The sequence below is a fragment of the Gekko japonicus genome, unplaced genomic scaffold (genome assembly GCF_001447785.1).
Source record: "Gekko japonicus isolate JY-2015 unplaced genomic scaffold, Gekko_japonicus_V1.1 scaffold1027, whole genome shotgun sequence".
Classification (NCBI taxonomy): domain Eukaryota; kingdom Metazoa; phylum Chordata; class Lepidosauria; order Squamata; family Gekkonidae; genus Gekko; species Gekko japonicus.
The window spans coordinates 40,425-54,986 of NW_015167569.1; the positions used below are offsets into that span (position 1 = coordinate 40,425).

The 14,562-nt window shown below is 40.9% G+C and overlaps 1 protein-coding gene across 3 annotated transcripts in view; it reads left to right on the plus strand.

Annotated features, from left to right (window-relative positions):
* FGFR2 (fibroblast growth factor receptor 2) overlaps positions 1–14,562 on the plus strand; it is a 142,148-nt gene that overhangs the window by 29,304 nt on the left and 98,282 nt on the right. For all 3 annotated transcript variants that reach the window (XM_015413843.1, XM_015413844.1, XM_015413845.1), the window contains exons 3-4: positions 6,898–7,164; positions 8,324–8,398. In XM_015413843.1, coding sequence (XP_015269329.1) covers positions 6,898–7,164; positions 8,324–8,398 — 342 coding nt within the window. The remainder of the gene's footprint in view (positions 1–6,897; positions 7,165–8,323; positions 8,399–14,562) is intronic.

Genomic DNA, 14,562 nt, shown 5'->3' on the forward strand with positions numbered 1-14,562 from the left:
AAGTTGCAGACAGAGAGGCAGATAAAGGTAGGTTGGCTGTTGGGTGGGAAGGAAATTGTGTTGCCAACTCCAGGTTGGGAAATTCCTGGACATTTGTGGGGTGGAGCCTGGGGAGGGTGGGATTGGAGGAGGGAAGGAACTACAGATCAGTATAATGCCATAAGAGTGTGAGAGAGGTAGAGGGAGACAGGAGGAAGCAAAGGTGTGAGGAACAGGATAACCATTCCGCAAGTTTCTTGCGGGTCTCCACTTGTGTTTATCTAATTCCCTCTTGAAGCCGTCCATGCTTGTAGCTGCCACCACCTCCTGTGGCAGTGAATTCCATGTGTTAATCACTCTTTGGGTGAAGAAGTACTTCATTTTATCTGTTCTAACCTGACTGCTCAGCAATTTCATTGAGTGCCCACGAGTTCTTGTATTGGTTATGCCAGAGCTTGATGAAGATACATGAGGGGTGTGCGTGTGTGCATGTATACATACATATGTACAGTTAAACCAGTCCACAGTATGTTTTTTGTTCAATTCAATTGGTAGATAATATAGCTGTCAACCATGACCTCATTATAAAGTATCATTTTTTTTTAAATGTTGGTGGCAAAATCCAGTCCCCCTCTGCCAGCCCCCACATCCACCCCTCTTGTTCTGGTCCATGGCAAAATTCTTTGAGATTGCTGTAGCAACTCAGAATGACATCCAAGATATCACAAGGCAGTTATACAAAATTTAAACAGCTTTATACTATTTTCATTTTATTATAGTCCACTTTTTAAACTTCTCATATTTTTCTGTAAGCTTGGAGTTAGCATGGGTATATAGAAACCTCTATCTAATCCCAGGGCTGCCCTTTCTTTCCTGATCCTTTTAAGCATCCCATGTCTACTAGCAGTGCTTTTTATAAAAAAAACCCAATGTGCCAGTACTCATATATAAGCTTGCACCAGTTTCCATTAATTCTCTCCTCAGGACTTGGGAGAACTGCCCCCCCCCCCAAGGTGGTGGTAGTCTGTATTGGTGAGTACTATCACAGAAAACAAACAAAACAAAACAAAAATGCACTGGTTGCTAGATATATGATTGTTCGTGTAACCAGTGCTTTACAGTCTGTATCTCATCCATCACTGAAATTCAGTATCTCCTTAGCCGTATTTCTCGGGCAATTTGCATTGTAAATTTCCCATCAATTTCAGCATTTGGAAAGGACAAGGCTAGCAGCAGTTTTGTCAGTTGTGATTAGGATTGTCAACCTCTGGGTGAAACTTGAACAGCTCCTAGAGTTAGAAGTGATCTCCAGATGACAAAGATAATTTTCCCTGGGGGAAATGGTTGCTTTGGAGGGTGGAATCTATGGCATTATACCCTGCTGAGGTCCCTCCCCTACTCAAACCCCACCTTCCTCAGGTTTTACTCCCAAATCTCTATGAATTTCCCGACTGAGTGTTAATTGTAATTGTGATAGATTCTCAAGACTAGTTCCTCAGAATGTTTACATTTGCATAATAATGAAACCAGAAGATGGTCACAATTTTTTCCCTTTCAGCAGATCTTTCCAGCATTATTGACATTTATTGGGAAGTCCCACCACATCATGATAAGCCTTCCCTTTCCCAACAGTACCTACTTTTTGTGACTGAAAACTGGACAAATAGGTGGTCCAAAAACTAGATGTTTCTGTGATGTTACTTTTCATTTGTGTTTTAAAAGTATTCACATACTGATAAAATTGCTTACTGTTGGCAATGGAATCAACTTCTCATTGCTATATGCCCCCAATTCCAAGCAACAGATTTCAAATTTTGTTTGTTGCGGAAAAGGTCATTGAGCCCCTTCTGCTGATGCGGAACACAATGGGAGAGTAGAACCAAATTGTAATTCTTCTTTTCTTCTTTATACTGGACTAGGAAAAAGGCCCGTTGTGGAAATAAATACAACGGCCTCTAGAAAGAGGCTCTGGGCGGGTGCCCCAGCCTTGGACACTCAGTGTCAATTTGCTGTGGTGACCTCAGCAGGGTATAATGACACTGAGTCCACCATTTTCTCCAGAGGAACTGATCTCTGCTACCTAAAGAACAGTTGTAATTTTGAGTGATCTCCAGCCCTCACCTGGAGATTGGCAATAATGGTTCCCCAGAAGGGAATAGTTGGTTTGGAGGGCGGAGTCTATGGCTTTGTACCTGTCCGAGGTCCCACGCCTCCTGAAACCTCACCCTCTCCAGACTCCATTTATTTATTTATTATTTACATTTTTATCCCGCCCTCCCCGGAGGCTCCATCCCTCACATCTCCAGGAATTTCCCACCTGGAGTTGGCAACCCTATCTCCTTCCCAGCCAATTATCAACCTACCTTTATTTCCCCCTCACTCTTCAGCTTTCCACCCCCCACACACCTGCAGCCTCTCCCGTGCTCTGAAGCCCTGATTGCTACGTCACATTGGCTGTCATACGGGGGCCACCTCAGCAGAATATAAGGATACAGAGCCCACCATTTTCTCCAGGGGAATTGATCTCTGCCATCTGGAAAGCAGTTGTAATTCTGAGTGCTCTCCAGCCCTCACCTGGAGATTGGACACATTTTACCTCAGAACAGAAAACTGTTTAGAATGTTAGAGGCAAAAGCCAATCAAGTCGCATATGCAAATGACCTCTGTGTTCCGAGGCAAAGGCCAATGAGGATGCATATGCAAATAACCTCTGTGTTCTGACTGGCTATGGGGAGGAGGGGAACAGCAAACTGTTTAGAATGTTGGAGCCGGGACTCAGGCAAAGCAGCCAGTGGATAGGGAGACCCTCTGAATGACAGATCAGAGAGCGAACTGATTTTGGAGTGTGTGGAATGTTCTAGAGAAGTGCCACCACCATTTGGCTTTTATTTATAAGGGAGATTGTGTGAACTGGAAGTGATTCCAGATGGCCATTTTTAAAGTATTACTACAGTGTATATCCAACTGTTTAATAAGTAGGTTGTCTCCAGGATCCTGTCTAAGCAAGTAGGTGGATTGAAGGGACTGTATTCCTCTAGCCCATCTACAGTGGCTCCCAGTCTGTTTCCATACACAATTCAAGATATTGGTGTTGACCTTTTAAAACCCTATATGATTTGGGACCAATGTATCTGAAGGACTGCTTACTCCCTTATGAATGCACCTGACCAGTGGTGTCATTTCAAGGCCCTGGTTTGGGTGCCCCTGCCTTCTGAGACTAGGAGAGCGACGACACAGGAGAGGACCTTCTCCGTCATGGAAACAAAACTGGAACTCTCACCCCAGGGAGATTTGCCTGTCCCTTTCTGTTGCTATCCCCCACCAGCGACTGAAGACTTTTTTGTTTCAATTGTTTTTGTATGGATTTTAACTCTGGTTTAAATGATGTATTTTTCTTGGTTATAATGGTTTTTTAGATATAATTTGATTATGTATGTTTTTAATTTGTTAGCCACTTTGGTGGCCCTTTTGAACGAAGAAAGGCAGCATATAAATTTTGTAAAATGAATAAAAATGCCTAATCAAAAATCTTTGAAAGAAAGTAAATGGTCCCCTTATATCTTGGCAAGCCATTACAGATGTCCAGCTTATCAAATGGCTGTGATCTTATTTTGACAGGTCTGTCCTTGAATGTTTTAGTATGAGTGAGGAAATCAGAGGAATGGATTACTCAGTCTACTCCTTTTTCTGTCTCTTTGAAATGTGCCAACCTACTCAGAGTGGCGGGTTTAACTTGAAAGTCAAGTTTCACTATCTTCTGAAGGAAGATGGAGTCTAGTACCTTGCCCAGTACCAGTGGCCAAGTTGTCTTGTTTTCTGTAATGCACAACTTGGAACATGGGCACTGTTCTTGGAAAAGCAGTCTTTTCCTCATTCATATGCAAGGAGGTTGCAGACCACCGTGATGGTTGACCATTCTTCCTTTGAACTATGGGTGTGCTCTGATGTATTGATCCTCTTTTCTTACACACCTGCCAGGAAAAGAGACCTGTCATAATTTTGTTCTAAATCTCATGCAAGTGCAAAATCCCCCCCCCCCAAACAAACCAAAACTTTACTAGCTTGGCCCAGAGTACCACAGTGGCAAATGGGTTAATTCTGTCAAGTAGTGTAGTTTTCATCCTGGCTGGGATTCCTAAAGGCTTAAACTTGTAGGCCTTTTCACATAAAAGTGTTGGACAGAATAATACTGCAGTATCCCACCTGCTTTCTGTTTGCTTTTGGGCATTCCATCAAAAACCACACTGGGAGAGTTTATAGGCAAACATTATAAAAAGTGACGGTCTTTAAGTGTTTCTAGATTTGCATTTGGCCAAACAAAGCCTTACCTGAAATAGCTTTTGATTTTGAAACATTTTTTTAATGTTGTAAGGATTCATGATAGTTTATGCCTTTGCCATGACATCATCCATGACAGGAGATTAATTTGCACAAAGCAATTCATGAGCAGCTTTGATCCTTTGTTTATGCCCTAATCACTAACCATTTCTTTTCTAACTGTGGCTAAACTTGACTTTTGACTTCTCTTGAATCAATGGAAATTTAGGGAAAAAAGCATGTTTATAAGTATCTTGAACATAAGCATATCTTCACATATAAATGCTTCTGGAATAATGGGAGGAGGCGTTGTTAGCTATATTTCTACTCTATCTTCAGATTAGATGGTAGAAACTTTGATGGGATTTTCAGACACCCTGTGCAATGGGTATCTGTTTAAAAGGACATACATAAATTTAGCCTTGTAAAAATAATCAAAGTGTATTTTAAAGACTCCCATAAATTGCTGGCCCCAACTAAGTTCCATAAAACAAATTTACTACACTAGATAGGGTGAGTTGCAGTGGATATGGAAAATAGTGTCAATGATACTATAAAGTAAACCAGTCTTGCTTGTTCCAAAGTGTCAGTGAAGCTAAAATAAATCTCAAACTCTGACATTTTTGCTGTGTTTCTTAGCTTTAACTTTTTATTGATATAAAATATATATGCAGAAAACAGCTCATTTTCCATCTGGAGAATACTTGCTTTCCCTCCTAATTACCCTTTTTTGCTGCAAAATTTAACACCTGTATAACGGGTTGATGGAATTTATAATTACCCCAACATGTTTATTTTTAAAAAGTGTATTAGAGTTCAGAGCAGATTTGCTTGCCAAAGAATTTCTATCTGCATCGCCATCTTGGGTCCTCTCCCGAATTTCTAGCTTTCAAACATTCTGAGGCCCTGTTCTAAAATCTAAACAAGGAAAGTGTTAATATTTGTATAAAATTTGTTTAGACTTCATTCTGAGTACTTACAAATGGCAATTACCGTTTTAGTATGTGAAAATAAAGAATTTGTCTGGATGGTACCAACTGAATGAAAACCTATGAGAGAGGAACATTTTTACTGTGAAAAAATTAAACATTTCTCCTTTGCTGCTCAGACCAGGCCACTATTGCTTGTAGGGTTGGATTTGTCTTTCTTCTCTTCTTCATTCATGTACTTCTTCAGATTCTTTAAGCTCAGTTGTTTTAATTGGTGACCTTCATTATCTTTTATGTGAAGTGTTGATGTGGAAGTCGTCTCCTGCCCAAAGTGGACTAAGTAGAATGAGCTGTGCTTGTGATTTTAGGAAGGTCTGTACACCCTTTAGTATTTACAGCCACCTGAAACAAAGATTTGAACAGGGTTTCCCAAGCTTTTTGAGCTTGCAGGCACCTTTGCAAATCTGGTACAGGCAGAGCCAGCCCCATGGCTGCTTCAGGTGTTGGGAGACTAGGGTTGCCAAGTCCATCTTCCGCCCCCAGCGGGGGACTTTGGGGGCGTTCCTGGAGGGGACGGGACATCACCGACGTGATGACATCACGTTGAGGATGTCCACTGCCCCCTCCGCCCGCGCGCCCGATCTCCAGAAATGCCAGTTTCCTGCACTTAAAGGAGCCAGCGTTTCCCTTTTAAGTACATGGAGCTGGCGTTTCCCCTTTAAGAGCAAAGAGCCAGCGTTTCCCTTTTAAGTGCACGGAGCTGGCATTTCCCTGCAAGCCTCATCTCAAGCGGAGATCGGGCTTGGGAGGAAACGCAGATTCCATGAACTTAAAGACAGCCACCCCTCTCTCTCAAGAGAGAAGGGAGAGGGGTGGCTGTGGGTGTTGGGGGCGGGGCTTCCCTGCCGGCCATCTGGCCAGCATTGGGTAGAACCCCCCCAAAACGGGGGGCCCCTGGCAAACCAGGGGGGTTTGGCAACCCTATGGGAGACCATTGGGTTAGAAGATTATGTGGTACTTTGCCTTTGGGTTTGCAATTTGCCCACACCTACTCCTTCCAAACACATATGCATTAGAAACACTCATCTAAGAAATTTATGTCTTTAATGTTTTCATAATTATTTTTGTATGTAGTCTATACATGCCTTAGAACTGGCAGTGTAACTGGGGTCTGTTCTCCTGCTTTCCTTGTTTCCACTCCGCCATGTGAAATTCTTTAAATCACCAGCAAAGTGTTCTCTTAAAGACTCATTTGTTGTATCTTGAATATTTTTGAGTCAAAAGATTTTACTTTATTCAATCCATTTATAAAGTTATCCAGAGCTCATGCATGTAGCAAACTGCCATGCTGCATGCTTCCCCTGTGTAGCTTAACTACGCTTCCTGGTACTTGTGGATTTGTTATTCAGACCTGCCCTGTGATTTTTGTGCTTTTGCCTTGCGACATGGTCTACTCTGGCAAGGCCAGAATCATCCCAAGGCCAAAATCTGTTTTGTCAAAGTCGCTTCCATTTTCATTTGATAAAGTGGCAACTAGTCTGGAGGATCTGAAAATATATTTTGTAAAATTTACACGATATCTATGGATAAAACAGTCTTCATTGACAGTTGTTGGAAATTTTTTCTCTCTCCCCTTCTTTCTCCTATGTCCACTTTCCCCCCACTTCTGCAGAGCCACCAACCAAATATCAGATCTCTCAGCCTGATGTATATTCTGTACTTCCGGGAGACCCTCTGAACTTGAATTGTCCACTGAAAGATGCCATCAAGATCAGTTGGACTAAAGATGGGGTCCATTTGGCGTCCAACAATCGGACATTTATGACTGGGGAATACTTGCGGATTAAAGATGCCACACCCAAAGATTCAGGTCTTTATGCTTGCACTGCTGTTAGGACTTTAGACAGTGATACCATCTACTTCATTATAAATGTTACAGGTGAGTTTGCTAAAATGGAAATTTTATTGTGTACAAACAGTTGTGATCTAATTCTATCCAAACCTAATGCCATCTCCTATTAAGGTATAAAAAGAATGTGAAAGAGCATTCCTGCCATATAAACATTTATTTAGGCTAGATCATGGCGGAGATTTTGAAAGCATCTGTTCCATTCTCACTCTTCTATATGTACTAAATATAGTGTAAATCTGAGCGCTTACCAGTAGCAGTAACCCATATAGCCCCCCCCCCACATTCCAACATTTCAATGATATGAATTTCAAATGAACATAAGGAAAACCCTGTTGGATCAGACCAGTGGTCCATCTACTCCAGCAGCCTGTTTCACTTAGCGGCCAACCAGTTGTCCTGGAGGGCCAACAAACAAAGCATAGAGGTCCAGGCTATTCTTTGATGTTGCCTCTAGCTCTGGTATTCAGATGTTTGCTGCCTAAGTGTATGGAGAATATACAGAAAATGGTATTGGCATATTTAGAGGTCTGTATGTTGGGAAGTTGGACAGAATGAATATGGATAATTAGATGGCTCAAATAATATCAAGTTTCTCTGAACACATGCATATGTATTTAAGGATAGAACAGCCATCATTTGAACCTAATTTATCCATGACTTGTGATTGGTCCAAGTATATATTTGTACTAAAGTTTCATTTTTCATCTTTTATCCAGCTATCTGGAAAGCTGGATTAAAGATGAAAAATGAAACGTTGGTACATATGCTTTTCCCACAAGTAAGTAAACAATCTTTTCACTTTAGTTTTGGGTGAAATGATAGGGTACACTTAAAAAAAATAGTATTAAAAACTTGATTCTGAAACTTCCATGGCCATGATCCAACAAGGCCATATATGTGTGCAGGAGAGCATCGTGAGCACAGCTGGAGGTTCCGTCGCGGCAGACGCTTCAAAGGTGCTTCCAGCTGTGTATGAGGTTCTTCTCTGCACAAGCATACAGCTTCATTGGATCACTTGTGTATTTTATAAAATATATCAGAGCACTCAGCTATAAAGTGTGTGATGCTTGTGCTCTTAAAAGAAAATCTCTTCCAGATGCCCCTTTTAAAAATCCAGGCCACAGAAGATAGGTCTGTTTGCTTACAATATGTAGCAGGTGAACAATTTTAAATTTTTAAACTTCAGATGTTCTTTCATCTGGAGATGATGAAGATGACACCGATGGCTCTGAGGATTTTGTGAATGACAACAACCAAATCAGTAAGTAACTCCAACTGCTGAAGGTGTCTGGCAAGATCCATATGGAAAGATTTCCTCCCCTAACCTATTGTACTCTCAAGTACTTTATTTTCTTGACTGTTTCAGTGCATGAGCTTTCTACTAGCAGTGACTTTTCACTAGCTTTTTTCTCCATTCTGGTTTTTGCGTATTTCATGCCTTTGAAACATGAAAATAAAACTTTATAACCTTGCCTGCTTGTTTATTCCTTCTATCTTAGTTGAAATTAATTTTTCCAGTATTTCTCCTTTTTAAAAAATAGAAGCTTAATCCACTACTGACACCTTCTCTTCTTTCGTTTCTGGATCTAATTTACATTCTCTTACAATGACAAAATATAAGAGATACTTATGAAATCGAGCAAACTAAACTATTTCTACAGTATCATGAACTCTTCACGGCTGCTTACCGTTTCAATGGTTCTTGTTCTCAATTTCTATATTGTAAAAAAGCAAGAGATATTTTGAGATGTCCTGGAATTCTTCTTCAGTCTAGATACTCAGTTTAAAAGGGGGGGGGCTGAGGAAGAAAAGAAAGATGCTTTGGGATATGGTGGGGAAGCCCATAAATCTGTAGTTGGGCTGTTACACTAATGCTGTAGTATTCTCCTCCTCCTATTCATTCCTCCAATATAGTGTAAGGTGCTGGTTCCAAGCTCAACAGAGAAAGGTCTAGTTCAGTTGCTCAGTAGCTGCCAGAATTGTGTGGTAGCTGTCAAGCATTTGAGCCATGCTGAAGAGGTAAGACTGTGTGAATAAGAATTCTGCTAGATTGCCACCTCTGCAGGCTCTGTTAAGGAATATGAGAGCACCATCTAAAGAGATGTTTGACAGAATGAGAGAATGAGCAGTGACGCAAATTCTCTCGGTCTCCCTGTCTCTCTCTCTCTCTCTCTCTGTGTAGAACCCTTATTTCCAGTAACCTACAGTGTTCAATTATACTAATTACCCTCTGGCCTGAGTGCTTAAAATCTTTCATGTACCCACACTGAATAATAATGAATATTCTAGGAGGGATGAAGATGTTTTCTGATAATGTTAACCTATTTGCAAAGGTGGTTGTCCAAAGTATGATCTTGTGATGGTTGTTTATTCCATTCTGCCCCACACAATGCAAAGCTTTTACTTTTGTGGTCTGTGTGTGGGCTCATTTTACTTACAAATTAGGTCTGCTTTTATATTCATGGGAACTAGGGATGCTCGTAGCTGAAAGAATAAGTTCAGCTACATATGCTGGCTTTTTAAAAAACACATGTTTTGATGACTCTTGTTGTGTTTGCCTATACCAGTGTGTTGCAGTTATAACAGGAAAACCTAGAAGAGGGCTTGTTGTATCTGTTGTATTAAGTCAGAAGTGAGGCAGTTTTACGCGTCCATACATTTATATACAAATGTGCACATGCAAGAAGATCTTTATGCACATGTATGAATAGTTGCAGTTTACACTGATGTTTGTGAGTCATTTCAAACATTATTTTTCAAAATATTTATTGACGTCAACCTTAGAGTGACACACATATATCTCAAGTATATGTGTGTATATAAAATACATGCATTAAATAAACAGACTATTAAAGCACATTACATATATGTAATAGTTCCTGAGAGTGTTTATCTGCAGATAGAGGAGTCCTAACTGTGAGAAAACAATAGGTTAGGCTACTCTCCTGTATGGCCTTTTTATTGCTTCCACCTATTGTTCAAGTGTTTATTTTTACTTTAAGGTGCAAAGGTGACTTGATCTTTGGCCATAAAATGGATTCAGTGGGAGCACATGTTAAATGGTTGTCTACAACCAGGTCTTGACTACCCTCAGTCTGTCAGCTAGAAAATTGATCACAGACACTTCAAGCTTGATCACAATAATATTCACAAAGGTGGATACTGGACAACTTATAGCACTGCCTTCTCCTTTGATCCAGGGGGCCCTGACATGTTTTCAGTGCATATGATGTAAATAAATGCCATTTGCAAGAATGGCATGATCAAATTTTCATTCTGTGATGCATTAATTAACTGACTAAACTCTTTAAATATTAAAAAAATAGGTATACAAAGTTGGCCCAAACTCAGAAAGGAAATAAATACAAGGTATTAATGTTTACTGAATATAGTCCAACAGATGTTGAAAGAGATCAGGTCAGAAAGTCAGGTCTAATGCAGTCGAAATGTCTTCCTTCTTGGACTGGGTGTTGTTGGTTATTGCTATTTTTGCATCTGTTACCCATCACAGACCTAAAGTGGGTTAAAATTAATAAAATAAAACCAATACTATTAAAGCAATAATAAAATGTATATATTTTATTATTATTATTTTATCTAGGGCAATTCTAACTCACTTTTCCCCATACATAAATCCAAAGCAGCTTACAAGGTATAATACACATAAATGACAGATTTCACAGATACACAAAATAAGCCAGTTTCACAGTTTCTAATTATTTAAAATAGTTTTAAAAATAGACATCCAGTCATATTAAATCTTCCAAAAGAGGAAAGTTTTCACAGACATTTTGAAGAAAACCACAAATTGGACTGAGTCATTCTCCTGGAATAGGAAATTCCACAACTGTGACCCCACAGCTGAGTAAATCCTGCATCTTGTTAACCACAAACCCTAAGTGGCCTCAAAAGTTCAAAGAGTGTAAGAGAGATAACAGGTGACACCTGGCCCAAAAGGCACCTTTTATAGCTCCTGAATTCTTGACAGTGGTAATAATTATGTACCTGGAATGTATATGGTGCTTTGGAGTGTTGAAGGAGCTTCACATTATCTCAGAAATCTGTGTAAGAACTTAGTAAAGTAGGCACACACATTGTAAATGGGGGCTAAGGTTGGGAGATAGTGTTTTGCACAAGGCCTCCCGGTAAGCTCACAGGTGAAGGGAAATTTGAAGGGGGAGCTAGCTGAATCACTTTGTAGCTAGTTATGCTGTATTGATCTTCATAACCCTGACAGTTGTGGAGAAAGCCTAGGAACTATGAAGGTTGTTTCCAGATTTGTTGAACCTTATGTTCCTTAAGCCATTTAAGCTTTTTTTTGGAAAGAAAGATAGGACATAAATATTTGAATCAATATATATATTTATTGAAAAAAGGCCAGCAGTTGGTAATCAGATAACAGTAAGCTTGCATGTGCTCATGGGGACAGGCAGTGGTTCAGTGACAGAGCACTTGCTTTCCATGCAGAAGTCTCCAGGTTCAATTCCTGTCACCTCCACTAAAAAGATCTCAGAAAGCGGATGCTGGGTGACACCTTTCTCTGCTCGAGTTCCTGAGCAGCTGGTGCCTGGCAGAGTAGATAATACAGAGCTAGTCTGACTTGGCAGAAGGCAGCTTCATATGTTCAAATGATACTACAGCATCACAGTTATCGAGTCCCTTGTTGTACTCTTAAGAGCACATGTAAATCAGTGTACTCTAACACTAGTCCTGTTCACATGCAAATCGAGTCAACATGGCCAAGAATGTATGGTTTGATCAGAATAAGCTACTTTGCTTAATGGCAGAGTGCAAACGTAGTCACTGGGAGTCGGAGCCCAACAACCTTATATTTGTTGTCATGGACTGAAAAGCTTTTGTTTTAATTTTCTGGATTTTTATGTATCATTACAATTCTGTTCCTAGCAAATAATTTTAAAAGTGCCTTCTAATATAAACCTGTTCTTCTGGGACAATTAAGCCGTGTCTTGGTTGCACAAGTTTAATTTTAAATATTTATAACTTGCCTGGTATCTTGCTTGCAACTACATGTTCAAGTATCCATTAATTTTCCTAGCTTGTTAGTTTTGAAAGGCTTCAGGCTGAAACAAAAATAGTCACGTATCATTTTAAAAATTATTTTAATGCGTGATTTTGGCAGTATTCTTTGGGTGGGGAGGTTTGTTAAAGTTGCCTGTTCTGTCCTCTTCTCCAGCTGTATTTTTATTTTGAGTTACAGGGGGGAAATGGGGTTTAGGAATATCCAGCATATGCTTATTTCAAGGACTGCCATGAATTTGGCCAACGGAAGGGCTTGTTTATTATGGAGCTGTAATAAAGGAAATGAAGCAGAGCTGAGAGAGAAATGGTTATGTTTCTGGACCTCTTTGGTCCTAAAAATGTCCACAGTTAATGTGATTTATTTCAGGAAGAATCTATTGCAAAATAATTAAATGTGGCCATTGCAAAACAGATTTTAGTTCTTAAATTTTAAACAGGCAAGTGAACAAACGTGGATATGCTATTACTGTGCAGTTAATCAAAGGGTTGTTATCTCCAGGAAAGGGCTTGTGTCTAGAAGTAGTTGCCATAATGTTAAATAGACATGGAAATCTCTGTTTAATTATCTATTTGTAATTAGTAGACCGGGACAACGTTGCTCTTTCGTTTTCAGTTTGTTTTCACTTTTCCTTACAATGCACCCTATTTCCTATGACTTATATCTGGTACACCTTTTGAAAGTTCAAATATTCTTTGCAAAGATTGAGTTTTGCAATGTCTGATGTCTTGGCATTCATTAATATTATTCTGGGTACTATATGGTAACTTATGGATTTGATTTCTTGAAGCACAGAAATATTATGATGTCATATATTGTTAAGCAATGTTTATTTTCTGTTTCATATTCCATTAGCTATGTAGGCTCACATTGTATTGTTTACGGATATCATTATCAAGCTATGGATATGGTAGCTGCTGTACAAAAAAGGTCTCAAGATTGAAATTAAACATTTTTAAAAAGTAAAATACACTATTCCTTTTGAAGAATTGTGTACCTCTGAAAGCCCAGACTTCAATATGAGAGTCAGGCACTGTTAAATTTGGTGTAGCCTTAGTTGCAATAGCTGTTGTGTAGCTTCATAATTGGCTTTTCTCTTCCCCACACTACAATGACTGAACTGACCCAGTATCATGGTGGCTAGGCAGACTTTTCATGGCATGTGAAATCAACATGGGCAAAATAAATTACTTTGTGTGTAGGTATAGGATGGCCCAAGGGTTTGAGGTAGAATTGCCAGGTTGTTCTGTTGAGCTGGTGGGGTGATTTGGGGGCACTTCTGGAGTGGGTGGGGATATCATGCGATGTGCTGACATCACCTGGAAGTGATGTCAGCGCATCGGTGACATCAGGGGCAGACACTCTGCCATTTGGGCTAAACGCTATGGTTTGAGGGCAATTTTACCATAGAGTTTTGCTGAAAAAGCAGAGCGTCACCCCCTATATCACCAACTTGCTGATGTCATTATTTGGGTGGGTGGGGTGAATTTCTTCCCACTGGCCAGCTGGTCTGCAACAGGAAGGAGTGCAGAAAGCGAGGAATCCCCCGCCCGGATCTGGGGAATGGTAAACTTAGTTTGAGGGGCCTTAGGCATGCCCTGAACTGCTGACTGCCCAGCTAGACTGGAGTGTATAAAAAAAATAAGCCCTTGGTGGCGTATGTCAAAATACCTAGATAATGGCACTGCAGCCGGGGCCCTGGAGACTACCCACATGTGGTGCCCCTGATGGTCCTCACCTAGTGGGTGGGCTGCCCCATGTAGGAAGTTCAGTATCCTGTACAAAAACCTGTAGCAGGCACATTGACTTGCATGCTTCATAGGGCTGCCAGAGGCCCACTAGGAATAGGGTTCTTCAGTGCTTACAGTTCCTTACAGTTGCTCAAAGGGGGGGGGGCAAAGTTGTACAATGCCAGACATCACTTCTGGCTAGGAAATTGGAAGTGATACGATTTCCAGTCTATGGCAGCACACTGAGCAGACTCACCTCCTGGACCTCCCGGGGGGTGAAAGCTGTGCACCAGCAGAAAGGAGGGGGGGGCGAGGAATCGCTACCTCCCACGGAGCCTGGCTGAAAGGCTCCTAGCCAGGGGACTTTTGAGAGGTTGCCTCTTCGCCAGCGCAATGCTGGGGAATCGAGGCACTTCTCCATCCCGTTGGTCCTCCTGCCGAATGGAAGAAGCAACGCTGACCGGGGCAAGCGCTGGAGATCGAGCGGTTAAAACGGAGGCTAAACGAGGTCGTATGACTGAAGATGAACTGTGAGTCGGATTAAGGCGTATTTGCAATTCAAAAAGAAAGCCCCCTACCCCACGGACTAGAAAGTAAAGCGAGCGGGGGAGGGGGCCCTCCCATGCGCATAAACTTAAAACCAAGACCGGGGGGGGG